Source organism: Microcaecilia unicolor, chromosome 5, assembly GCF_901765095.1.
Source record: "Microcaecilia unicolor chromosome 5, aMicUni1.1, whole genome shotgun sequence".
NCBI classification, from domain to species: domain Eukaryota; kingdom Metazoa; phylum Chordata; class Amphibia; order Gymnophiona; family Siphonopidae; genus Microcaecilia; species Microcaecilia unicolor.
This window is the reverse complement of record NC_044035.1, coordinates 325,507,965-325,535,419: the sequence shown is the minus strand read 5'-3', so window position 1 is coordinate 325,535,419 and position 27,455 is coordinate 325,507,965. Positions and strand designations below refer to the sequence as shown.

The 27,455-nt window shown below is 46.0% G+C and overlaps 1 protein-coding gene across 5 annotated transcripts in view; it reads left to right on the top strand.

Moving 5' to 3' along the window:
* LOC115470863 (fatty acyl-CoA hydrolase precursor, medium chain-like) overlaps positions 1 to 25,415 on the top strand; it is an 82,771-nt gene extending 57,356 nt beyond the window's left edge. For all 5 annotated transcript variants that reach the window (XM_030204455.1, XM_030204454.1, XM_030204451.1 and 2 more), the window contains exons 11-14: positions 2,059 to 2,206; positions 9,191 to 9,340; positions 17,756 to 17,828; positions 24,894 to 25,415. In XM_030204455.1, the coding sequence (XP_030060315.1) occupies positions 2,059 to 2,206; positions 9,191 to 9,340; positions 17,756 to 17,828; positions 24,894 to 25,080 (558 nt within the window). In that variant the 3' untranslated portion in view covers positions 25,081 to 25,415. The remainder of the gene's footprint in view (positions 1 to 2,058; positions 2,207 to 9,190; positions 9,341 to 17,755; positions 17,829 to 24,893) is intronic.
* Positions 25,416 to 27,455: the final 2,040 nt, after the last annotated feature.

The following is a 27,455-nucleotide window of genomic DNA, read 5'->3' as shown; positions in this document are numbered from 1 at the left end:
GAAAGGGCACACACGCTACCCACATGGTAACCATGCAGTGTGCACCAATGTGGCCTTCCTGCCGATTAACGCTGGGAATACCCCCCCCCCCCCCCCCCCGCAGTAAAAAATATAAAAATATGTTCTACTGCAGGATTCTGTTCGCGTGCCAAACTCAGCTGAATTGGCACACACTACCCACAGCTTTGTAAAAGGATCCCTAAAGGAACTTGAACAAGTAAAGCGGCGTTTTAAATGCTCAAGTTATGTTTAGAGTATTTTCCCCAGCAGATGTAACTAAAGATTATTTAAAAAAAAAAAAAAGAGAGAACTGTTTAAATTATAGCAAATTAGAAAGATTTTGTTTGATGTTAAGCTATTTCCCTCAGATATAGGCATGCATATACATATAATATCCCCTGGATTCTATATAGGTCGTCCAACATTGAGTGCCAAACTGCCTGTGACTCTTGGATCTATGTGCAACTTAATTAATTAACGGGCAGTGACAAGCACCAATTAGGCATTTAATTGGGGTTGACAAGTACTTAATTGGAGTTACGTGTAGATCTCCTCTGCACATTTTCCTATAACATTGTTCCCATCTATGTATCTGCACTTGGCCCCTCAGCTATATGATAAGCTGTATTGTATATTTTTGATCCCGTTTCATGGTAGTCTTATTAGGTTTCAATTTGCTGTTTTCAATTTTACCTCATTCATTGTATTTATGTTTATACTAGTTCATTTAACTGTTGTTATGCTGTTAAGAAAATTGTAAGTTTGATATTAAACTGTACCTGCTGTACACTACCTTGAGTAGTGGTTAATAAATCCCAATAAATAAAAAAATATTGCTCCTAACGTTTCCCGTGTGCAACCGAAAAGGGGGCGTGGCCATGGGAGAGGTATTGGTGGGTCATGGGTGTTCCCAAAGATTAGGAACCATGTTATAGAGTAATGCCAGGTTCTATCAGGCATCCTAAATTGGGGATGGCCTGTGCGCTATGCTAGCATTCTATAAAGGTTGGGCCCCCTTTATAAAATATAGGCTTCAGTGTAGGTCTTCCCAGTGCCTAATTTTCAGTGGCATATACAGAATCCAACCCCTATATGTCTTCTTTCCCAAGCATAGAACTTGCTGTGTGATTAAAAAAATAAATAAATAAAAACACCCCCAGGGATAGCAAAACGGCATGATAAATTTTGCTACCACACTAGCAAGAAAACCAGAATTAATACACTCCTTTGCATGATTTTTTCATCACAGCATCTCAATACTTTTGAATTTAAATAGTGTTGTTGGGCCTGGTAGCCTATATGCAAAAGTTTGCTCTTGCAAAGGGGGATAAACTGCGAAGTTTTTTTGCAAACATTCCTGTATAACTTAACATTGCAGTGTAGTGAACATTTCTGATAAAAGATTTGATGCATTTAAAACATATAAGCTGCACTACTGATAACCATTCAGGATCCTGTTTACTAAGCTAAACATTAGCGTGCCTTAGTAAACTTGAAGTTTTGTAACACCTCTTCTCCCTGAACCCTGGTTGCTTGTCTTGGCCCGCATTAAATTAAAAATTCTCCTTCTTGTTTTCAGTTGCCGCTTACCAACTGCCCCAGCCTACATTAATAACCTTCTCATTCCTTATGCTGCCTCCGTATCTCTCCACTCTGCTAATATCAACCTTCTCACTCTCCCCTCTCCGACTGCCCTCCGCCTTAACATTTCACGTGAAACTGTTTTCAGGTACCTGGGCCCTAAATTATGGGACTCCCTCCATTTCACCTCAGGACACAATTGTCTTGGCTAATGTTCAAGTCAGTGCTCAAAGCTCACCTCTTTTCTGAGACCTTTGGTCCTTCCTTTTCTTAACTTTTTTCCTCTCTCTGCTTTGAATTCTCTCCTACCAACCCTCTCTCTTTCCCTTTTTATTACAATTGTAAACCGCATAAATGCCATCATTGGCCCCCTTGCAGTATATCAAGTTTTGTCCCCAAGATAGTGCTGAAAGAGCAGACAGTTCATTTAAAGAGCTGGGATCAGTTAAACATCTGATTTTACTGTCATTTATCCAGGGTCCCTATCGTGAATATTTTGATCTGGCGAGAGAGGAATACCTTGGAGATACAGAAGACCCCATTCAACTGAGAGACCTGGTGCTGGAAATGTTTGGGGATATGATGTTTGTTATCCCATCTGTTAAAACAGCTAGATATCATAGAGGTGAGTCTCCAGTTTATGAAGGAAAAGAATGATAACCAGATTGGGGAGAGGCTGCAAAAATCAAGAATATATTCAGAAAAATAAAAACAAGAATGATGATGAAATAATTGTAAGGATGTTTCATATAAATAGTTACCCAGGTATCACCAAAAGTTAATTCAGACTGTAGTAAGATTTCATGATGAACACAGGTCTTATAAGGGAGATTTGAACCAAGCTTCCCTGGTTCGCAACCTGCTGCTCTATTAGGCTACTCCTCTACTCTACATAGCCCCATGCTTAGAGCAGAAGGCTGAGAACCAGGAAGCTCAACTCAAATTCCACTGCAGCTCTTTCTAACGTTCCAAGGGCATAGCTGGGCAACAGATTTTGGGTGGGCCTAGGGAAGAAGTGGGTGGGTACCAATTGTTCTCCCCCCCACTCCAACCACCACCCAAGAAATATCTCAGCTGGTGGGAAAACGCTTCTTTCCACCTTGGCAGTCTGCAACAGGCATGTGCTGAAAACTGAACATACACAGGTGCCTGTATCATGGAGAGTAGCATTTTCGTTACCATCTGGAGGAAGTCTTCAGCTGGCCGAGCTTGGGATCCCACAGCTACCACTAAACGTGTGCTACCGTTGGGTGGGCCTGAGCCCTAAGTGGGTGGGTCCCGGCCCACCAGGCCCACCTGTGGCTATGCCACTGCCTTGGGCAAGTCACTTAGGAGTCCTTTTACCAAGCTGAGGGAAAAAGGGCCCCGCGGTAGTGGCAGGGGCCATTGTTCCTGCGTACCAGAGTCTTTAAGCCCCAAAAACAAAATGGCCATGCAGTAAGAATACTCTTACTGCATGGCCATGTGACGGGGAGCCCTTACTGCCACTCACTGAGGTGGCAGTAAGGGCTCCCATGGTAACCTGGTGGTAACCGGACAGCGTGCAACAATGCCTGGTTACTGCCGCGCTAACCATTTCTGGGTCCCCCCCCCCCCCCCCCCCGGAAATGGCGTTCACTTGACCTGGAACTACCGCCGGTGGCTACGTTGGGCATGGGGCTTACCGCCGCTCTGCAAAAAGGGCCCCTTAATCCTCCATTGCCTCAAGAGGGTGAGTCATCCAGGAACCTGAATGTAATGTGCCTTGAGCTACAACTGTCACGTTATCAAAACTGGAAACTAGGTTGTGAGCCGTTGGGCCACTGCCGAGGAGCGGCAGTGGCAGGCAAAACCACCTCACGCTAGAAACAGGGCAAATCTCAGGCAAGCAGTATGCTTCACCTGCACTTGGCCACTTTTCACCAAGAGTTGAGCTCTGGGCTTCAGGTGGCCAGCAGGACTTGCTGGACAGGGCAGGACTGGATAACAGCAAGGCAGCACAGGGACTGAGGGTCAGAGGGGAAAGGGAGGAACATGGGCAGCAAGGCAGGAGACTGGGCAAGGAAGGGAAAGCTAAAGGGCAAAACAGAAAGCTGCAGAACAGCCACCAAACAGGGAACAAACACTGACTAACAAGACACAGAACTAAGAGCTGCAAGCAGCCCCAAAGCCAGAACACAGACAAACAGAAATTAAACACAGAATTACAAACAAGAAACCAGGCAAGGAAAGCAAGTAAAACCTAAACTAAACACAGACTAACTAGAAACAGGCAAGAATCTCAGGCAAACAACCGGACTAGCAGAAGTGCAACAAGCACCAACATACCAGGGCCTTAGACGCAATGCAAAGGCAAAGCAGCAAGGTTTCAGAATGGCTAATAAGCCCAGCAGCACCTGGAGCTCAGCTGCAACCATCACCAGGAAACTACGGGTGCAGTGTAGGTTCAATCCAAGCAAGCAAGTCTGGCAGCCCAGAAGATCCGGACCGGACTTGGCTGAAATCTGGAATGGGTGACGGTCCACAGCAGCCACCAGTTTTGGCCACCAGAGGGTGAGGTGAGCACAGACGTGACAACAACTGAAAAAGCTGTGAACCAAATCGTAGTAAATAAAATGAACTGCTAGAAGTTAAATATTAATACAAGAAAATGTTTGGTGTATCACAATATAAGAATTCAGTACTGCAGCTAAAATACCTTATATTACACCAACAAAGAGCTCCTTTTACAAAGCGACGCTACCAATTAATGGCACGCTGAACGCAAAGAAGCTCATTCAGTTCTCATGGGTTTCTTCGCATTCAGAGCAGGCAAATCGGTAGCACCTCTTTGTAAAAGGAGCCCAAAATATATATAAGTTTTCAAGACTAAACCACTCACCACTTCTAATGTGGCTTCAAGGCTGGAGAAAGGAAGTTACAGACCTGAAAATGTTGTGAAAATGTCCCTCCTAGTAAATTTAGCAGAAGCTAGTTGATGTCAATTCAGTCTCCACTCACATATGAAATTCTTATGTTTTGTGTAAAGTCTATAAGAATATTAATTCTACATATTCTATTTTTCACAGCATTAATTAATTGAATGCATTTATTTCTAAATTTCTCTGATGCCCTCTTCCAGAATGAAGGAGCAGCCTCCTATTTAAAATTTTTGTATAGTGCCAAAAACATGTAAAAACATTACATACGTTAAATAAGACAATACAACAACATCATACCATAGCAATATTTCATTCACAAACATACATAAAATATTTCAAAACCACCTCTTACTATAACATAATCTCAAAAGTTTCAGAAAACAAATGTGCTTTAAGTTTCTTCCTGAATGACAAACAGCTATCCTCATGATACGTATCCACCGATGAGACCTTCATAGTGAAGATCTCACAAGAGAAAAAGCTTACTGGCTAATCTCTATAAGGGGGCAAGTGGTTAGAGCAGCAGGCTGAGATCTAGGGAAGCCTGGGTTCAAATTCTGCTTCCCCCACTACTTCTTATGACCTTGGGCAAGTTAATTGACCTTCCATTGTCTCAAGTACATACTTACCCCCCCCCCCCCCCCACTTACTAAGCCACACAGCCCATCCACCTTTCTCTTCCCGCCCCTTGTTGCTTCCCTTAGATCTAGACTAGCATCACTCTCACTCCTTTCTCCATCCCCTTTTCCCATTCCCCTGCCATTGCTTTCCTTCCTCTCTCCACCACCCTTTCCCCTTACGTCTGGCATTGCAGTCTCCACCCCCTCTTCCCCTTAGATGTGGCATCACATCCTCCTCCTCTCCACCCCCCTTTCCCTTTGGTTTGGCTGGCTGGCATCGTCCCCCCCCCCCCCCCCCCCGGACTAGTGCGGTATCGCTCTCCCCCTCCTTACTCCATGCCCATTCTACTCTTGCACATCATTAAACTTCAAGGCTTCTGGCAGCAGCATCAGCAATGTAAGTGCTGCCTTCTGCCTGCCCCGGAAGCACCCAGTCGGGGGGGGGGGGGGGAGGAAGACATCCATGGCAGCACCCCCTCACGAGCTGCACCCTGGGCGGTACGCCCTCGGTACGCCACTGCCCAGATGTTAATCAGGGAGAACACACCAGATGCATGTACACAAGGTTCTGCACTAAGGGGATCTTTTACTCAGCCACCGTAGCGTTTTTAGATTGAGCTAGAAATCAGCTGGTGGTAAACACCAAGACTTCCATAGGCATATAATGGGCATCTCGGTGTTTACTGCTAGCTGATAACTTCCTTTTAGCTCGTGGTAGAAAAGTACTATGTGCATGTCGGAGCAAACAAACCCAAAACTATTAGCATACAGCTGTGCATGTGCTGAAATGTTATTCTGTATAGAAATATCAATGTCAGAAATATTTCTGTGCATTGCTAATGGGTAGAGTAACATAAGATAAGTAGTTTAAATTGATTACATTTACATTGAAAAATGAATAATTAAAAAGATGATTATTAAAAAGGTTTTGGGGAAGTTATCCTTTATTTTGAAACAAGCACAAAAAAGGACCATTGAAGATACGTGGAGGGGCATTTTCAAAAGGGACGTCCAAGTTGCGATTTGGATGTCCTTGCAAAATGGCGAAATCCAGGGGCGGGGAAAAACCGTATTTTTGAAACAAGATGGACGCCCATCTTTCATTTTGAAAATACCGTCAGAGACGTCCAAATCCTTAAATTTGGACGTCCCTAGATTTGGTCGTCCCTAGACATGGACGTTTCTGACTTTCGGCGATTTTCGAAACCAAACACATCCATGTCAAAAACGTCCTAATGCAAGCCATTTGGTCATGGGAGGAGCCAGCATTTGTAGTGCACTGGTCCCCTTGACATGCCAGGACACCAACCGGGCACCCTAGGGGGCACTGCAGTGGACTTCATAAATTGCTCCCACTTACATAGCTCCCTTACCTTACGTGCTGAGCCCCCCAAAACCCACTACCCACAACTGTACACCACTATACCATAGGACTTACGGGTTAAGGGGGGCACCTAGATGTGGGTACAGTGGGTTTGTGGTGGGTTTTGGAGGGCTCGCTGTTTTCTTCACAAATGTAACAAAGAGAGGGAACTAAGTACAAAAACAGGTCCAAGCAGAAAAAACAACACAAAGGGCCTTTAAAAACAAAGGCAACACAGTTCTTTCATCAACAAAATCCTTTGGAAAACATCAGATGGTTAAAATTAGTCTGTTGAAGCCTCTTTTGTCATTGGTGTGACCCCTGACGCAGGTGCGGTAGCACCGAAACACGGCCCGTGTCGGGTCTTCCTCCAATCAAATTCTACTATTAAAGGATTTTGTTGATGAAAGAACTGTGTTCTCTTTGTTTTTAAAGGCCCTTTGTGCTGTTTCCTCCACAAATGTAACAGGTAGGGGGGGTATGGGCCTGGGTCCACCTGTCTGAAGTGCACTGCAGTGCCCACTAAAACTGCTCCTGGGACCTGCATGCTCTGTCATGGACCTGAGTATGACATCTGAGGCTGGCGTGACATATTTTTAAAGATGTTTTTTGAGGGTGGGAGGGGGTTAGTGACCACTGGGGGAGTAACGGGAGGTCATCCCCGATTCTCTTCGGTGGTCATCTGGTCATTTCTGGCACCTTTTTGTGCCTTAGTCGTAAGAAAAACAGGTCCAGGTGAAAACGTCCAAGTGTTCGTCAGGAACGTCCTTGTTTTTTTCATTTATGGGTCAAGGACATCCAAGTGTTAGGCACGCCCAAGTCCTGCCTTCGCTATGCCTCTGACACGCCCCCTTGAATTTTGGTCATCCTTGTGACGGAGTGCAATTGGAGACATCCTAAATCAGGTTTCGATTATACCGATTTGGACATCCCTGGGAGAAGGATGTCCATCTTCTGTTTTATGTCGAAAGATGGACGTCCTTCTCTTTCGAAAATGAGACCAATAGTGTGCAAACATTCCTTCTAGACTGGAGGTTTATTCCAGATTGCCAGTGCTGAGAGGTCAACAAAATTTCTCTTCACATGCTGGTGTGAGTCATGAATTTTGAAGATGTGGAGGGGCATTTTCAAAAAAAATGCCTAAGTCCAAAATAAACCCCCTTCCATCTCACAGCCATAATCGAACAGGTAAAACACCTAGATTTCCTGTTCGATTATGGCTGTGAGATGGGCGTTGATGCACTGAAAACATCCAAAATGAATAGCCATTTTCCAAAGTGAAACATCCAACTTTTGAACAACAAAAAACCAGAGGCATGAACATCTGGCATCATTTTCAAAACTATGGCCACATATCCCTGTAGAGCAGTTGATTAGCCTGGTGGTTAGCGCAGTAGACTGTAGACCAAGGAACAGAGGTTCAAACCCCACTATAGCTCATTTTGTGTAAATATGATCCCTGAAAAATACCTATTGTACCTGAATGTACACCACTTCAATAGCCTTCAGGCTTGAAAGTGTCTTATATATTAGGTACAGTAGATATTTTTCTGTTTCTGGAAGGCTCAGAATTATTAAAAAAAAAAAAAAAGTTGAAGTGGGATGTGAACCTGAGTCTCTTGAATCCCAGTTAATTACACTTAACCATTACGCTAATCCTCTGACATTCTTTCTGCTTAGTTTTACCTCCAGCTGACATAGAGCCTGGTTTTCCTTTCCAATTTCACTTTCAGGGGAGAGGGAAGGAGACAGCAACCGCTAGGCGATTAAGCAGGTGTTATGCTGTAAGTGGTCAGGTCCTTCATTTTAGACATGGACGTTTGTTCCCATTCCAAAATCTCTGTTGGATGTCCTACTTTTGGGCCCCCTCTAGACCCGCCGAACACACGCCCACAACATGCCCCCTTGCTCTTTAGACAAACTACAGTGTGAAACGTCCAAATTCTGATGTTGCAAAATTAGGATTTAGATGTTTTTAGCAGATGGACAATTTTTTAGGCATTTTAACAGGTCCATCTACTTTGAAAATGAGCAGTTTAGTATTGAAATGTTTTGAGAGATTTGTGCCGGGATTGTTTTTTTGATGGTGATTCTTTTTTCTCCTCCATATTAGATTGGAATAATTTAAAGGAATATTATCAGAACAACATTGCAGCATATTGACAAATACAGGGGGGGGGTGGGGGGGGGGGGGGGTTCTGCGCAGACCTCACCTCTCCAGTTCGATTTTTTTTTCTTTCCCCATGCTCTTCATGGAGGTCATGGAAAAAAGCTGTGGGTACTGTTATGCTAACAGCAAAATGAAGGAACAGGTGATAAATCCTCACAGACACTACTGCAAAAAAAAAAAAAAATTAGCTAGCATTTCTAAGCTGCCTTAGAGTTGGCATTCAATTTTCTGCATTGTGCTTGCCTTAAAGGGGCTCCTCTTCTTTGATTGGTTCACATTCCTCCAAGTGGTCTGTTCTGATTGGTTCATTCATGACTTAAAGTCTTCTGTGCAAATGTCATACTAGCTTTCTGCATTGGCCCCACAGAGAGAGCAGCAGGATTTCTATCTAACATTTTTGTTTGGTTTTGGTTTTTAAGTTAGATCGTAGTAGCTATTTTAAAAAAGTTAGTCAGTCTAGTTGCATTGTGGTGCTCATGGTATGGATCAAAAGTGATTGCTTCAGATGGTTCTGTGCTTGTTCTGAGGCTTTTTCTTCTTTTCTGCATTCTGCTAGACTCTGGCCTTCCGGTTTTTCTTTATGAATTTCAGCATCAACCATCTGGATTTGGCGATTTAAGACCAGATTTTGTAAAAGCAGACCATGGAGACGAACTCAGCTATGTGTTAGGAAATCCATTCCAGCCTACTCATCTATCTGTTCTAAGTAAGTAACTCACTTAGAAGTGAAATATTCTTTTAAAAGGAAGAGACTGTTGAAAGAAACATAGAACACAATAGTAGAAAAACACTGATTGATATTCAGCGCTATTTAACTGGCCAAGAATGGCTCCTGGCTGGTTAAATAGCCTAAAGTCGGCTAAGCACTAATATTCAGTGCAAGATAGCCGGCTATCTCAACTGAATATCAGCACTTAGCAGCTTGCCTGGTCACCGGCTATGTTGCTTGACATAGCTGGTTAATGCCAATATTCATTGGCTGACTGGCTAATTTTAGCTGCCAGATAGACCCACAAAAAATATCAGGCCTATCTTTGGGCCGCTATAACTTTGCTGGTCAGCCGACAAATATCGGCTTAATCCATTGGTTCCTGAACTTGGTCCTGGAGGCACCCCAGCCAGTCAGATTTTTGGGATACCCACGATAAATATTCATGAGAGAGATTTGCATGCATTGCCTCCACTGTATGCAAATCTTTCTCATGAACATTCATTGTGGATATCCTGAAAACCTGTCTGGCTGGGGTGCCTCCAGGACAAGGTTTGGGAACCACTGGCTTAACTGTCCCCCCCCCCCCCCAAAAAAAAAACAGAAATTCAATATCGGTCGCCATATAGGGATCAGCACTGAATTTATGGGTTTGCTGCTGACCACAAGAGGTAGCTTGGCTAACTTCCGTAGTCTGAATATTGGCCCCCATCTGACGTACCCCAAATCACTGGTGGACTGACCATACAGGCAACTGGGCATTGCCTGAGGGCCTAGGGCTATGGGGGGGGGGGGGGGCAGTGCTTCCCATCCATGTGCCTGATGTGCAATGTCCTTTTCCTTGTCATCAGCAGCAGATGAATCCATTACTGATGGGTTGTGTCCACCTACCAGCAGGTGGAGATAGAGAACACTGAAAACCATAATGCCTCTTGGACAGCTAGCTCCCTCTGCCTTTCAGTATTTCTCCATCTCCCAGCAGGTTTGGAAGCAGCTTGTTCAGCTCCTTGAAGATTCTGCCTGGGGAGGCTCCTGTGCTTGGCCAGTTGAGCTGGGGTGCTGTGGCTGGTGGTGCCCACTTTAAAGGCACATAGGTTCACCCTTTCTCTGCCTTACCCATTCCCCTCTTGTGGATGCAGGCATATAGGTTCACCCTTTCCCTGCCTTTCCCACACCCTTCTGCCTCCAGAGTGCCTCTGTAGCTGTCTGCCTCAACTTTCCTCACAGCGTTTAAAAAAAAAAAAAAAAAAAAGACGCGCTTTTCAGCGCTGCTATTTCTGAAGCGTTTCCTGACTGTGCAGCTTGACCAGAGCTCGTAGACTCAGCCATTTGAGGTAAGAGCGGTTTCCAGCTCCTCCGGGGAGGGCCCGCGGACGGAGTTCCGATCGGGGTGATTTTGGCATGAATCCGCCATTTTGAATTCCCGCCGGTTCGGCGATGGCTGCTAAGGGTGTTAAGAGCTGTTCCCGTTGTGGTAAGCGCAAATCAGCAGTGGGGCTCTGTAATTCGTGCTGTTTAGACTGTAGAGCTAACACGAGCATTGCGAGCGATGATTCTTCCTGCTCGATGGACCTGGCAGCGGGTGCCATCTTGGAAGCGCCGCATGTCTCGACCCCCGTGGTTGCGGAGGAGTCTGAGGGCAGGGGGATACCCCGGGCTGAGGCTACCAGTGGAGCCCCGTTCCCCGTCGCTTCCGATTCGGAGCCTGGTGGTCAGGGTGAGTTTTTCTCCCCGGAATTTGTGCTTTTATTGGACAACGCTTTCTTGCTAAAAAGGGCGCTCTGCATTGATTCCTGGTCTTACGCCACCTTATGAAGGTCCGGGGTTGGTGGCAGATGTGGCCTGCCCTGAGCTAAGCAGAGACGGGTTAATTCCCCGTTGGAGAGTGGCGCACCCCCCCCCCCCCCCCCCCCCCCCCCCCCGTGGTCGGGCTGTGGGGTTTCTGAGGGACCTGGCAGGCCTTCGTGGTCTGAGGAGCCAGAAGAAGGTGCCGATTTGCACTGGATCTAGATGATCCTTCTGCGGTTCGGATTTTCCACCGCAATGAGCTGCCAGTGCTTATCACTGATGCCTTACAGGCCCTCTCTATTGATGATCCTGTTCGAGGATGGCGAGTACTAAGAAGCCTGCTCGAGCCCTTCCTTTGCATGACTCCATCCAAGAGCTTATTTTTGCTCAATGGTCTGACCCTGATGGGCCTTTGAAAGTGGCCAGGGCTATGGGTCAGCTTTACCCTCTGAGTGAGGAGCACTTGGCCCCTTTGGGGATGCCTAAAGTGGATGCCTTAGTCACAGCTGTGATGAAAAAGACCACCCTACCCCTGGAGGGAGGGGTCGCACTGAAAGACATGCAGGACCAGCGGCTGGAATCCGCGCTGAAACGGTCTTTTAAAATATCGGTCCTCGCCTTAAGGGCTTCTCTTTGCAGTTCCTATGCTGCTCGGGCTTGCCTTTCTTGGTTGCAACAGGCAGTGGAGCAGCCCATTGCCGGTGCGGAGTCCCTCTCTGAGGTTGCACCGCGGAGGGAGTCAGCCCTGTCATTTTTGGCTGATGCCCTATATGATCTGGTCAGAGCTTCGGCTAAACAGAGGTCTGTGGCAGTTGCTGCCCGCCGCCTTCTTTGGCTACGGCATTGGGCAGCCGACACGGCCTATAAGCAAAGGTTGGTGAAGTTACCCTTTTGGGGCCTTCTGCTATTTGGAGTGGAATTGGAGAAGATTGTGAAAGACCTGGGGGATTCTAAACCCCAAAGGTTGCCTGAGGATAGGCCGCGGCCTTCTTCCAAGTGCCATGTGTTTCCCTCCTCTTACAGACCTCGCTTCCGTGAAGCTCACAGGTTTCGCCCGGGGCGTTCTGCTGGGGTTTCTGAACGGGCCCGTTTTCAGCAGAGGAACTCCTTTTGCTCGGACAAGGGATCCGCAGAGGCCGGTTCAAAGCCAGGAGTTCAGGGCCGTCCTTGTCAATGATGGGACGCCGGTCCACTCCTCCTTGCCAGTTGTAGGAGGACGACTTCCCCTCTTTCTCGAGGAGTGGAACAGGATTACCTCAGATCAGTGGGTTCTGGACCTGATCAGAGAAGGTTACCGATTGGAATTCAGCGCCCAGGTGAGAGATGTGTTTGTGGAGTCCCGATGCGGCACTGCCGTCAAACGGGCGGCGGTAGAGGAGACCTTACAAGTCTTGTTGCACCTTGGAGAGGTGATCCCTGTGCCTCCCGCTGAATACGGCTGCGGTCGTTACTCCATTTATTTTGTGGTGCCACGAAAAGGCGGGTCTTTCCAGCCCATCCTTGACTTAAAGAAAGTCAACGAGGCTCTCAGAGGGCGGCATTTTTGCATGGAAACCCTGCGCTCCGTCATTGCGGCGGTCCAGCCAGGAGAGTTCCTCACGTCTCTGGACCTAAAAGAGGCTTACTTGCACATTCCTATTTGGCCCCCGCACCAACGGTTTCTCCGGTTTGCGGTGTTGGGAAAACATTTCCAGTTTTGGGCCTTGCCTTTCGGCCTCGCCACAGCTCCCCGAACCTTTTCCAAGGTAATGGTAGTAGTAGCTGCTTTTCTCAGGCGAGAGGGTATCCGGGTTCACCCTTACCTTGATGACTGGCTCATCAGAGCGGACTTGGCAGACGAGATTTGTCTTGCCACAGCCAGAGTGGTCTCAGTGCTACAATCTCTAGGCTGGGTCGTCAATATGCCCAAAAGTCACCTGACCCCCTCTGTCTCTAGAATATTTGGGGGTCCGGTTCGACACGGATTCGGGGTTTGTCTATCCACCCGACCTAAGGCGGTGCAAGCTTCAGAATCAGGTCCGTCTGCTCCTGTGGATGCCTCGCCCTCGAGCTTGGGAATTTGTCCAGCTGTTGGGGTCGATGACGGCCACCTTAGAAGTTGTGCCGTGGGCGAGAGCGCACATGAGACCTCTGCAGATTGCCCTACTTCAACAATGGTCTCCAAGGTCCCAAGATTATCAACGCAGACTCATGTGGCTCCCTGCAGCCCAGCTCAGTATGGAGTGGTGGCTCTCAGACAGCATGCTGCGGCGAGGAATGCCGCTAGCGCTTCCCGATTGGTGCCTGGTGGTAACGGATGCCAGCCTGGAGGGCTGGGGAGCACGTTGTCAGGGAAGCTATGCCCAGGGTCTGTGGACACCCGAAGAGTTGGGGTGGTCAATCAATCGCTTGGAACTGAGAGCGGTATTTCAGGCTCTTCTGGCCTTTCACAAGACCCTGGAGAGGCTGGCTGTCAGAGTTCTGTCGGACAACACGACAGCGGTGGCCTACATAAATTGACAGGGTGGCACTTGATGCGCAGCCCTGGCAGCGGAGGCCGCTCAGATTTGCCACTGGGCCAAGCTACATCTACAGCCACTGTCAGCAGCTCATATCGCAGGTCAGAGCAACGTGCAAGCCGACTTTCTAAGCAGGCATCTATCGACCCGGCAGAGTGGGAATTGGCAGACGAAGTATTCCTTCAGATTTGTGCCAGATGGGGCAGGCCCCAGGTGGATCTCATGGCGTCAAGCGCAAACGTCAAAGTGCCTTGCTTCTTCAGCAGACGGAGAGATCCCCACTTGGCAGGGTTGGATGCTCTGGCTCAAACCTGGCCCGTGGGTCTCCTGTATGTGTTCCCTCCGTGGCCCTTGATAGGGCGCATACTGCTGCGAATTCGGCTACACCAGGGTTTGGTGATTCTCATAGCCCCGGATTGGCCCAGGTGTCCGTGGTACGCGGACCTCTGGCGGATGCTGGTGGAGGCTCCACTTCCTTTGCCTCTGGTACCGAACCTATTGACACAGGGCCTGGTGACCATGGAGGATCCCTGCCGCTTTGGTCTTATGGTATGGCTATTGAGAGGGCGCAATTGAGAGACAAGGGCTATTCTAAGAAGGTCATCTCCACTCTCTTGCAGACCCGCAAGCGTTCCACTTCCGTGGCTTATGCTCGGATCTGGCGCCAGTTTGGGGCTTGATGTGTTTCAAAGGCGATCACACCCATTCGGGCTACAGTCTCGCCGATACTTGACTTTTTGGAGGATGGTGTACAAAAAGGCTTGGCCTACAATTCCCTGCGAGTGCAAGTAGCAGCATTGGCATGCTTTTGAGGGAATGTAGCTGGCCTGTCCCTGGCTCCTCACCCGGACATTCCACGGTTTCTCAGAGGGTGCTTCGGCTCCGGCCTCCCATGCGTTCTCCTTGTCCGGCCTGGAACCTGGGGCTAGTATTGAAGGCCCTTCGAGCCGCTGAGGCGAGCTTCGGAGAAGGATGTGACTCTTAAGACCTTAAGATCACCTTTTTGTTTTGTTGTCAGGTCCTCACAGGGGGTCTCCAGCATCTAAAGCCACTATAGCCCATTAGCTTAAGGAAGCTATTTTTTCTGCATATCTGATGTCTGGCCGGCCTCCGCCTGATGCCTTTAAGGCGCATTCCACAAGAGCGATTTCTTCCTCTTGGGCTGAAACTGGAGCACTCTCTCTTCAGAGATATGTAGTGCAGCTACTTGGGCTTCTAAGCTCTCTTTTGCCCGACATTACAGGCTGGATGTGGCTGCCAGGAGGGACACGCTTTTTGGAGCACAAGTGCTTGCGCGTGGTGTGGCTTGTTCCCACCCTGTCTAGGGATTGCTTTGATACATCCCATCAGTAATGGATTCATCTGCTGCTGATGACAAGGAAGGGAAAATTAGGTTCTTACCTTGGTAATTTTCTTTCCTTTAGTCACTATTCAATCTTTCCTGCAGATATGTTCCCTCAGTGGGAGAAGTTGGAAAACAGTCTTCAGGATTGATATTTACTGTTCTGGTTCAGGAGGTTGAGTTCGTCCCTCCTTTGTGTTATTGCTCCTGTTCTGGGGCATTTGTTCGCTGTGAGGAAAGTTCTTGTTATGATGATTTGCAGTGTCACACTGCTTTGGAAGCTTCAAATACTGAAAGGCAGAGGAAGATAGCTGTCCAAGAGGGACTATGGTTTTCAGTGTTCTCTATCTCCACCTGCTGGTAGGTGGACACAACCCATCAGTAATGGATTCATCTGCTGTGACTAAAGGAAAGAAAATTACCAAGGTAAGAACCTAATTTTCCCCTCTCTCCACTGGGACTGAGATGGCCCACCTCCCTTCAGGTGGAGACACTGGCAGCTAAATCAGCCATCTGCTGCAGACGCTGGAACCTCCCTCTGCTATGTCTCACGCTTATGGAAGAAGGAAATGATGTCAGAAGGGGGTGGGCTGCTATGGCCCACCCCCTTCTGACATCACTTCCTTCTTGCACAAGCCACGGCAGAGGGAAGGACCAAAGGAAAAGGTCAGTGGGAGGGGAGAGAGGGAGCAGAAGGATGGGGGGGCCCAATGGTCCTCATTGTATAGGGTCCCTAAACCACTCAGTCTGCCCTGGCACAAATTGATGCTTAACGCCCAAAGTTGTGCACGTTGTTATAGAATAAGGATAGTATGCATGTGCAAATTAATATTATAATTGGCTGTTAATTCTAAAGTCAGTTATTAGCTATAATAGGAGTTACTGGCACCAATTTGCAGTTGTGCATGCAACTGCCTTTAGTTGCTATTCTATAACCCGGGCCGTGTAAATTCAAGGGCGCGCATCTTCAAAGGGGGCATGGACGTATGGGGAATGAGCAGGTCAGGGGCACGTGTAGTTTACAGAATACCTGCAGTTACTTGTGTATTTTGCACATTTAGGCACCCACATTTACACCAGCCTTTGAGCATTTTCCTGCACCTAAATGTGGGCACCCTATACAGAATTTATCCCAATGTGCATACTTGAGCAGAGATGTTTCCATGACTAGATGAGCACATTGGAGGCTACAATACACATTTCCATAACTTTAAGTATCATGTGTTTTCCAGTAAGACACGGCATTATTAAATGTGCAGAGGACTAGCACTAGCAAAAGAAGAAATAGGCCAGTGGTGTTCCTAGGTCGGCTGCCAGCGCAGTGGGGTCTGAAGGGGGTGCCTATATGGGATGCACCATGGTGCCCCTTACCGCTGTTGAGAGGACTTTTGTCAGGCTTGAGGGGTCAAATGGGGGTTGCCCTGGGGTAGTGGGCAAGGTGTAGAGCGGTCTGGTTCCCGGGGCGTAAATATCACTTGACTACACCCATAGTGTATGTGACGGATTTTGTCCCTGGTAGAGCGGAAGGGGTGTATGGGCACTGGTCAGCGGCTTCCCTGCGTTTGTTGGGACAGATTTGGGAGGAAGGGAAATGCCATTCGTTTGAAACTTTAAAAGACGAATTTGGATTGGAGGACAGGGACAGATTTCATTATGTGCAGATTAGAGATTTTGTGCAGAGGAAAGCCAGATGGGATCTGTCCCTGTCGGTCACGGAGCTTGAACTGGCAATGAGATCTGGGGAAGGGAAAGGGGGGATTTCCCGAATTTATAGAGCTCTGCTTTGTAAGTCCCAATGATTAGATAAATGTACTCACAAATGGGAGTCTTGACTTGCAACTACATATGAACCAGATACATGGAAAAAAGATATTTAAACGATTGTTGTCATTCTCAGTGGCAACCCCCCTGGTGGAAAATAGGTATAAGATGCTGTATCAGTGGTATATGACCCCCAGCCGACTGTCCCGCATTTTTAAAACTGGTGAGGTGAGTTGCTGGCGCAAATGTGGGGCGGAGGGAAAATTTTGGCATGTGTGGTGGGATTGCCCGGTGATACAGCAATTTTGGAGGGACTTGCAGGCGCGACTGCAGAGAGGTTTGGGAGCCACGGTCACGCTAAATTCTGGCTTATGTTTGTTGAATGTATCGACGTGGGAAGGCCGTGGCTCCCACCACTGTCTTTTATCATATATTGTTACAGCAGCCAGGATATTAATTGCAAGACTGTGGAAGCAAACCACGGTACCCACCGTGGATCAAGTGCTGGCTAAGGTGAACTATTGTTGTCTAATGGATAAACTTACAGCTCTAAGGCGAGGGGGAATGGTGAGATTCCTAAAAACATGGACTCCTTACCTGGAGTGGTGGGGACTAACAGGGTGACAGGTGGATAACGGGGCATCTCCAGCGCAGGGAGGCGTTTTCTGTATATCTGAGATACTTTGAGGGGAGAAGGGGAGGGGGATGGGTAATATTGACGCTGTATAGTTGTGATTGTGGCCAGATTGCTGTGTTCTTCTTGGTTTTTGCTCTGTATGGAAAAAGTTAATAAAAACAATTATTTTTTTTTTAAAAAGGCTTTGATGCATTCATCGGAGCCTGTCTTCTTTGTTGCCTCACTACTTTTTCTTTTCCTGTTGCATATCCATGAGGCTTGGACCTACTTCTGTTGTTTGACTGAAGACTAGCACAAGCAATACCTGCACAGGAAGAATGTACCCAGCTCTCTTTCACTAATTCAAGTAATCCGTGTGCATGTAACATTACTATTCTCTCCTTCAGATATTGCTACCGATGAGGAGAAAAGTTTAAGCAGAGCAATGATGAAATATTGGGCTAATTTTGCTCGAACTGGGTAAGAATCGTAATACATTTGATGACAAATTTGTAAGTCACCGATTTATGGCATTTGATTCAAACTGCTTAGATAACTGTAAGATATTTATTTATTTATTCAAATTTGATGTCTTCCCTCATCATACACACCCAATGCATACGAATAGAATAAAAACAAACATTACCCAATGTACCCCATAAATAGAGTCTGAACCCTCTTCCAAGCACTATCAAAAACATGAAACACTGCTGTCACGAAACACCTAGCCACCCGCCTGGGCTACCCTGCAGCCACATACAGGGTCTATCCCCAGCACAGCTCAGGTCTGCCTGCACCTGCTGCTTGTGCTCTACACTAGCACCCTCCTCCCACCAACTGGGTCACAACTGCCTCTGAATGAGTTTCCCGCTCTCAAATTATCTCCAATGATTTCTAGGTTACTAGAGGCCACACTCCCAGTGGTCCCACAGTTTCCAGAAAGCACTCACAGACACAACTTGCAAACCACCAGGATTCTTAATGTCCAGACAAGCAGAGGCAATAAGCTAATAGAAATGTTTATTGTCTAAAAAATTTAGAACCATGAACAGAAAAGGGTCAATCAGCAAACAGTAACAAGTAACTGAAATATGGATCAATTATAACACTATCTAACATTTGTATACTATCTAAATAGTACCTGGGGAGATCAGGACATATAGCTGCTCACAAGTTATCAAATATGTGTATTTATTTATTCAAATTTGATGTCATTCCTCATCATACACACCCAATGCATACAAATACAATAAAACAATAAAAACAAACATTACCCAATGTACCCCATAAATAGAGTCTGAACCCTCTCCCAAGCACTATCAAAAACATGAAACACTGCTGTCACGAAACGCCTAGCCACCCGCCTGGGGTACCCCAGAGACACTTATAGGGTCTATCCCCAGCACAGCTCAGGTCTGCCTGCACCTGCTGCTTGTGTTCTACACTAGCACTATCCTCCCACCAACTGGGTCACAACCACCTCTGAACGAGTTTCCCGCTCTCAAATTATCTCCAGTGATTTCTAGGTTACTCATAGACCCAACTCACAAACCACCAGGATTCTTAATGTCCAGACAAGCAGAGCAATAAACTAATAGAATTTTTATTGTGTGAAAAAGTTAGAACAATGAACAGAAAAGGTGCAATCAGCAAACAGTAACAAGTAACTGAAATATGGATCAATTATAACACTATTTAAACATTTGTATACTATCTAAATAGTACCTGGGGAGATCAGGACATATAGCTGCTCACAAGTTATCAAGTAAGTTTACAGTGCTTCAGCAAAGAGATCTTTCTGTCACGTTCCCAGGCTTTGGGCAACCAGGCGTGAACTCTGGAACAACGGTAGCCCTTGGCCTACTGTCGGCGAGTGGCAGCAGGAGGCAAAAACCCCCCAAGCAAGAATAGGCAGGAATCAGGAAGCACTTGGCTTGGCTAGAGTCAGATACTGGAACAAGCTTGGCTTGACTGGGCTGGAACCAAATGCTGGAATGGACTTGGCTTGACTGGATTGGAACCGGATACTGGACCAAGCTTGGCTTGACTGGCGTGGAACCAAATGCTGGATCGGACTGGACTTGGCTTCACTGGAACAAGCTTGGCTTGACTGGAGTGGAACCAAATACTGGAACGGACTTGGCTTGGCTTCACTGGAGCCGGATACTGGAACAAGCTTGGCCTGACTGGAGTGGATTCAGGATACTGAGACAAGGCAGACACAAAAGCAGGGTAGGGCAGAAGCTAAGGACAAACAGGGTAAAGACAGACAAGCAGGGCCAGAACCAAAGCTGAACGCTTGCAAGGTTGAGGCAAGCAGGACACAAAACTAACCCACATAGACAGGGCAAAGACAGACAAGCAACAGGACTATGGCAGGCTGACAAACACAGACAAAGAACAGAACAATGGCTGAAGCTAGGCAGGATACAAAGCTGACAAATACAGACAAACAACAGAACAATGGCTGAAGCTCAAGTAGAAGGAACTAGCAAGGCAGACTAGGCAGGATACAAAGCTGACAAACAACAGAACAATGTCTGAAGCTCAGGTAGAAGGGACTAGAACAAGCAAGGCAGACTAGGCTGGACACAAAGCAAACAAACAGACAAGCAACAGAACTAAGGCTAAAGGCAGAGGTGCACACAGGCACCACAATAAGAAGACAAGACACAGAAGTGCCCACAGACACACAAGGCAACAAGGATCTAGGCAGAAGTGCTCACAAGCACACAGACTAACCTGGGGACCTTTGGCGTTGCAAAGGCCCAGAATGCAAGTGAACCACTTCCTTATAACAGGACAGAGACAGGAAATACACAGAACCCAAAGTGAAGCTTGAAGCACAGAGGAAGTGGAAACCCTACAGGACAGAGACAGGAAATACACACTCAACACCAAAGTGAAGCTTGAAACACAAACACAACCATGCAGAAAGTAGCCAGCTCATGAGCTGACTGGCAGAAAAGGTGAGTCAAAAGAGGGGTCACGGCCGCAGTCGTGACACTTTCTTTCTCTTCTCCCTGGCTGAAACTGAAGGCAAAACCACTAACTCCTGGGTAACTTCAAACTCCAGGCCAATCAGAGCCCTGAACAACATTTGAAAATAGCTGGCCACATCACTGCAGGCACTTCCTCTCTGTGCTTAAACTAAAGGAGGAATCATTCACTTTTCTGCAACAGCTTAAAACATAACATGCACCACCTGTTGGCCAAACTAGAGAAATTCATTGCCGGAAAACATCAAAACAGTTATCACAAGCTTAAAAACCCACTGTTTTGTCACAAATGCAGTTTCCAAAAGCTGGCGTCCACAATGAGATTTCAGGGGGTCTATGAACATAAAAACATAAGCATTGTCATATGGGGACAAAGGTCCATCAAGCCCAGTCATGTCCTGCGACCTGACTCACTTCCTTCTACTGGTGGTTGGGCTCTCTGACTTCCCCGGGGCTTCTGGTGGTCCTCCTGACACAGTAGGCTGTTTGCGCGGTGGGCCAGCAAACTGCTTCTGTGCTACATCCCCAATGCCTGCTGATTCTGGCTTCTTTAGGCGCACATGCATGCTGAAGAACTTACTTTAAAGGGCCAGTAGCAGGAACTCATCCTGGACACTTGGCACTGACATCATGCAGCTGGGGCCTTATAAGGGATCCTGGGGCTCTTCCACTCTGCCTTCGCAACAGGTCACCTAGCTTTGCCTGGAGTGAGTTGCTTTGCTTGTTCCAGAGTCTCTGAGTTTCTGCTTAGCCTAGTTCCTAAGTTCCTGAGTTCCTGTCTGTTCCTGCCTTGTCCTTTCCCTGTGTTCCAGTCTGTTACCTGCTTAGCCCTGTTCCAGGGTTCCTGCTTCGTGCAGCCCGCCAAAGGTGGTTCTAAGAACCACCCTCTGCCTTGTTTCCTGTACATCTCTCCAGACTCCCTGCCTTGGTTCCTGTTTGCCTCTGCAGTCTGTCTGCCCCTTTTCCAGTACATCCCTTCTGCCTGCCCTGGTTCCTGCTCCCTTTCTTGGATTGACTTCTCAGCTTACACCTCAGCTTGCCTCCTCTACTCCTCTGGTAGCCGCCTGCTCCAACCTCTAGGATTGTTTGGACTTTGTCTACCCTTCCCAATACCATTGTTGGTATCTGAATCAGCTGGCCTTCTGAGGTCTCTGTTACTCTCCTGGTGTACCTCTAGACTTGGCCGCCCTGGTCCTAGCCTTAGTGTGACTCACCTTCCACCAGTCGGGGCCTACCTAGCCTTCAGGCTAGTTAGGCAGTGTCAACTCGGCAGCAGCCCAAGGGCTCACCCTCTCTGGCCTGTAACATCCTGTTTCCAACAGTGGCAAATCCAGATCAAAAGTACCAGGCAACATCCCAGAACAGTAAAAACAGATTTTATGCTGCTTATCCTAGAAATAAGTAGTGGATTTTTCCCAAGCCCATCTTAATAATGGCTTATGGACTTTTCTTAGCCACTGCTGCACACTAAGCTGAGGGTTTCACTGTATCATCAGCGATGACACCTAGATCCTTTTCCTGGGCAGTTACTCCTAATGTAGAACTTTGCACCATGTAGCTATAGTTTGGGTTCATCTTTCCCACATGCATCACTTTGTACTCGCTTATATTAAATGTCATCTGCTATTTGGATGCCCAGTCTGCCAGTCTTGTAAGTTCCTCTTGCAATTTTCACAATCTTCTTGTGATTTAACAACTTTGAATAACTTTGTGTCATCAGAAAGTTTAATTACCTCCCTAGCTATTTCCATCTCTTGATCATTTATAAATATGTTAAAAAGCAGTGGTCCCAGCACAGACCCCTGGGGAACCCCACTATCTACCCTTTTCCATTGGTAATATTGACCAAGTAACCCTAATCTCTGTTTTCTATCTTTTAACCAGTTCTTAATCCACAATAGGACACTACCTCTTATCCAATGACTTTTCATTTTCCTCAGGAGTCATTCATTAGGTTTTTTTTGTCAAATGCCTTTTGAAAATCCAGATACACAATATCGACTGGCTCACCTTTATCCACGTTTATTCACTCCTTCAAAGAAATGTAGTAGATTGGTAAGGCAAGATTTCCCTTGATTAAATCCATGTTGGCTTTGTCTGATGAATCCATACCTATGTACTTGCCCAGTAATTTTGTTCTTTATAATAATCTTTACCATTTTGCCCTGACGTCAGGCTCACCGGTCTATAAGTTTCCCCGATCACCTATGGATCCCTTTTTAGAAATTGGCATTACATTGGCTACTCTTCATCTTCCAGAACCATGCGTGATTTTAAAGATAAATCACATATTATTAACAATAGCTCTGCAAGTTCATTTTTCAGTTCTATTAGTACTTTCAAATATATACCATCCAGTCCAGGTGATTTGCTATATTTTTACTAACCTCTAACTTCAGTTTAGGGATGATTTTACCAAGCTGCAGTAAAAAGTGCCCTGCGATAGCGGCGGGTAAAAAACCCCCCAAAAGAAGTGGCCATGCAGTTAGATTACTTTTACCATATGGCCAATTGGTGGGGAGCACTTTCTGCCACCCATTCAGGTGGCGGTAATGGCTCCCACGGTAACCTGGGAGGTTAGATTACCACCGGGTTAGCACCGCAGTAAAAATTCTGAAAATGTTTTCTGGCTCGCCAGAAATGGCACATGCTCGAGCCAGAACAACCAGTTGCGGTTGTGTTGGGCTGGCAGTAGTTCCTTTCATAAAAGGGACCCTTAGCTTTTCATTCGTTAATGAATGTAGACAGCAAAGTAATTTATGGCCCCTAGACTCCAAAAATGTTTAAAGTCATTAAATCTAAATGTCTAAAATTATTATACCCCCAAAATGTGAAACCAGAATATATTTGGTTGTGCAAAGTACCTTTTTCTCTAAAAGTGTGTAATTTATAATAGTCACTCTATATTTGTTATTTTTTTAATGTTTTGATAACTGTATTTGAACATAATTGGTTTCCTGTATTTGAACATAATTGGTTTCCTTTGTAAAACAATGAACATATCTCAGTTATAACAATTTAGATATCATCAGGCCTTCTTCAGTGGATATTCCATAATACTCCCATAACCAACGATAGCCAGCGTTTTGTTCAGCTGCTTCAGGGTCAGTAAATCTGGGATTCTTATTACTGCCGATAAAACCCAGCTGAGCAAAACATTGGTCATCGTTGCTCATGGGAGTATTATGGGATATTCATTGAAGAAGGTTGAATGATATCTAGATTGTTACAATTTAGAAGTTCATTTCTTCAAGCTTTTTTCGACCTTTCAAAGTTTGTTTATGCACAATTGAACACTGAAGTTGAATAAAGAGATGTTTGTGTAGGAAGGATTTATGCCAGTGATGAAGAGTTATTGCTCCGAAGGTTTTTAAATCTGGAGCTCTCTGAGGCTTTTTCCTTCCACCATCTTTCGTTTTTTTTAATAAATATTATGCTAGAGTGTTTGGAAATAGCAATGATTGATAACATTATTTATATCACTTCTAAGCATTGTTTTGGGGAACAGAGTTAAAATTTGAGATTGCTGTTCTTCGTTCTCATCCCACTAATTGAAGTGTAGTCATAGACAATATTCATAAGTGTTGCCCACTTTTGCTGCTCAATATTGGCAGATGGTCAGATCAAGTGTTGTTCCTGCCTGGTTAAACTCTTTTGAATACTGGACCCAAGATCTTAAAATGGATCCTTGACTAACAGCCGTGTCACTCTCACAAGATTGGCACGCATTATACGCTTTGGACTCGGAGGTAATTCTATAAAGTCATTCCTGTGTGTATATGGCCACATAAGTGAATAAACCACCTCTTATAGAATGCCAACTGCATAAAAGTGTATGCTTTGGCATGTACTTTGCTAGTTCATGTGCACATGGGTGGAGATGGGCGAAGTTTGAGGGGAGAGTGGGCAGTGTACACACGTGTGCAGGTAGATTATAAAATGCTATAATGTGCATGTGAACTTGCAAAATATATGTGTGGATATTACATGAGCTCAGTAGCATACCTAGCTTGGTTGCCACACGGGATGGGTCTCCACTGTGCCCCCCTACCCAGAGGCACATCACACCCCCACCCCACCCTAGAAGTGCATCACCCCCATCTCCCCCACCCCAGAAGTGCATCACCCCCCACCACCCTTCCTCCTAGTAAGGGGGTGCACTGAGCAGTTGCGCGTCTGTTGGCTCTACCAGTCCCCTGCCCCAGAACAGGAAGTAATGTCAGAGGGGACCGGTGGAGCAGACAGCCGAACAACTGCACCGTGCACCCCCTTGCTGCCTGCACCCAGGGTGGACTGCTCCCACCGCCCCTCCCTTGGTATGCTACTGCATCAGTTGTAGGGCTGGTGTTAATGTCCTTACCTGCGATGTAGGTGTATGTTAGATGACTTACACTAGTATTTTAGAAAGAAAAGCAGGCAATTTTTTTTTCTTTATAAAACAGGGCCTATGTAAGTGCCTCTGTAGGCTTTTAACCCTGGCAACATGTTATAAAATTACCCTACATGTGGTTAACTCCGGGTGGGGTGCGGGTTTTTCTTTTCTCAGAAATCCTAATGGCGATGGGCTGGTGGAATGGCCAGTCTATGACCACAATGAACAGTACCTGGAGATAGACTTACAGCAGAAGGCGGGAACAAAACTGAAAGATCACCGAGTGACATTCTGGACCAAAATCGTGCCTGAAAAAATCCAGCAGAGAATCAAAGAAAAGAAAGAACATACAGAATTATAATTCCTATAGTTTCAAATATTTTGGGGATTTGGATAAAATAGAATCTAAATGTGAAGCTTTTAATAATTTAGGGGCCCTTTTACTATGCGGTGGTAAATACTCATGCACTCAGGAATCCTGCGGTAGTTCTGGGATTGGCACGTGCCAATCCCATGCTAAAATATTTTTTAGCGCGGGGCATGTATGGGGGCAGAGAATAAGAATGCCTTGTGCTAATCTGCAAATCACTGTGTGCTGCCGATTAGCATGGGTTTTACACCAGAGCCCTTACTACCTAGTAAATAGGTGGCTACTTGGGAAATTAGCTTGTGGCCATTAAGAGGAAATTTGAAATTGTGGCCATTTTATTGCTGCACTAAAAGTGGCCTCAGTGCGTGGGAAACCCATTTGCTAGCGCAGGCCACTTTTTAGCACAGCTTAGTAAAAGGGCTTTAATGTGGGAAATCAAGGTACTGCAAAATTGTTAAAGCATTTTTCGATCTTTGGCTGTTGTTTTTTTTTTTTCCACAAAGCATATACTATTACCTTGGGTGAATCTCTTCATAAAGACTGTTACGAAATCTAAATAAATAAATAAATATTTACTATTACTACTACTTGACATTTCTAGAGCGCTACTAGGGTTACGCAGCGCTGTGCAGTTTAACAAAAAAGGACAGTCCCTGCTCAAAGGAGCTTACAATCTAACGGATGAAATGACAAATTGGGGCAGTCTAGATTTCTTGAATAGAGGAAAAGTGGTTAGGTGCCAAAGGCGACATTGAAGAGGTGGGCTTTGAGTATGGATTTGAAGATGGGCAGGGAGGGGGCCTGGCTATGGGGTCCTTTCACCAAGCTGTGGGAAAAAGGACCCTGGGCCATTTTTACTGCCATGCGGTAAAAGAACTCTTACCACATGGCCATACAACAGGGAGCCCTTACCGCCACCCATTGAGGTGGTGATAAGGGCTCCCGCACTAACTTCGTGGTAACCAGGTAGCAAGCGACTATGCCTGATTACAGCCGACTTATTGCTGCGCAAGCCATTTCTGGGGTTTTCTTTTTCCCCAGAAATGGCACGCGTTCGGGGTGGGATTACTTCCGGCAGCCCAAAACAATAAAAACATATACATCACAAATAGAGCCAAATGATACAAAAAAATAAATAATCAATAATCAAATAGTAAAAAATGTTGCCTATGTATTCAACAGCAGACATATTAACATAGACAAAAAAACCATTTAGAATGAAATATGATAAAACTAGGAAAAAATGCCCGTTTCTGAGCGGAATGAAACGGGCGCTAGCAAGGGGCCCCCTCCCTCCGTCCCTCGAAGCTACTTGCCTTGTTCGCTGTGGGCCGTTTTGGCCCTCGAGTGTCAATAGCTCCGCCCTCGACGTCATGACGTTTTGACGCGAGGGCGGTGCAGACACTCCAGGGCACACCGGATATCTCGGGCGCCTCAACTTCTGTGGAGGCTTCAGAACGTTGGGGTTGCCTTTTATATAGATAGATTAATAAATCATATATATTAGCATTTCCAAGAAGAACTAACCAACTCATTATCGTAGCCAGTGTTAACTATAATATTAGCATATATCCAATAAATAGGATTATTGTCAGATTACCTATGTATGACCCGTTATGTTAATGAACGTATATAAGTGATTATATTTCCTACTTCTTTGAAGACAGTCACAGCCAGTAGCTTTGTGCAAGCAGGGCTGCTCTCCCGTGAGAAACCAATCAATTGTATCCGCATTGGCAAGTAATAATAAAAGAATTGTCTTTCTTATAAGGAATAAATCCTATTGCTTTCTCATAAGTAGTCTTGAGTCTTTTATATCTGCAAATTGGCTTTAGCTGGTAATTTGGGGTGAGGGCGAAAAAGACCCTAAATAAAACATTAGAGACTCAGACCCAGAGAACACCTATGTGTAGCTGTGGTACTTTACTCTCATAAGCAAATAATTGTACACATACTTGGAGAATAATAAATAAAAGTATTTGATTGCTTATATATTCTTTGGAGTCTCGTATACAGCAGTACTTTTGTATAGCAATGTTCCGTACTCCCAGTGAGATACCACTGATCTGCTCATTGTGCAAATACTTGGTAAGAAATAAGGTATCTAATTATATTAATAAAGAGATGCAGCCTTGGGTGATTTATTTCTTCCTAGGTATTGGTGGGTGGAACACCATATCGGGAGGGATAAATTCACCTTAAATCACTTCCATCCCCTGTCCTCTACTTGCCTGCAGTCATTGAATGGTAGGCAGCAGAGATCAAGCAAAACTACTCTGCCAGCCATGGGTCCTTCTTCCTGACGTGTCCTGACTATGTGGAAGCAGGAAGTTATTTCACAGGAGACAGGACATAGCAGGAAGAAG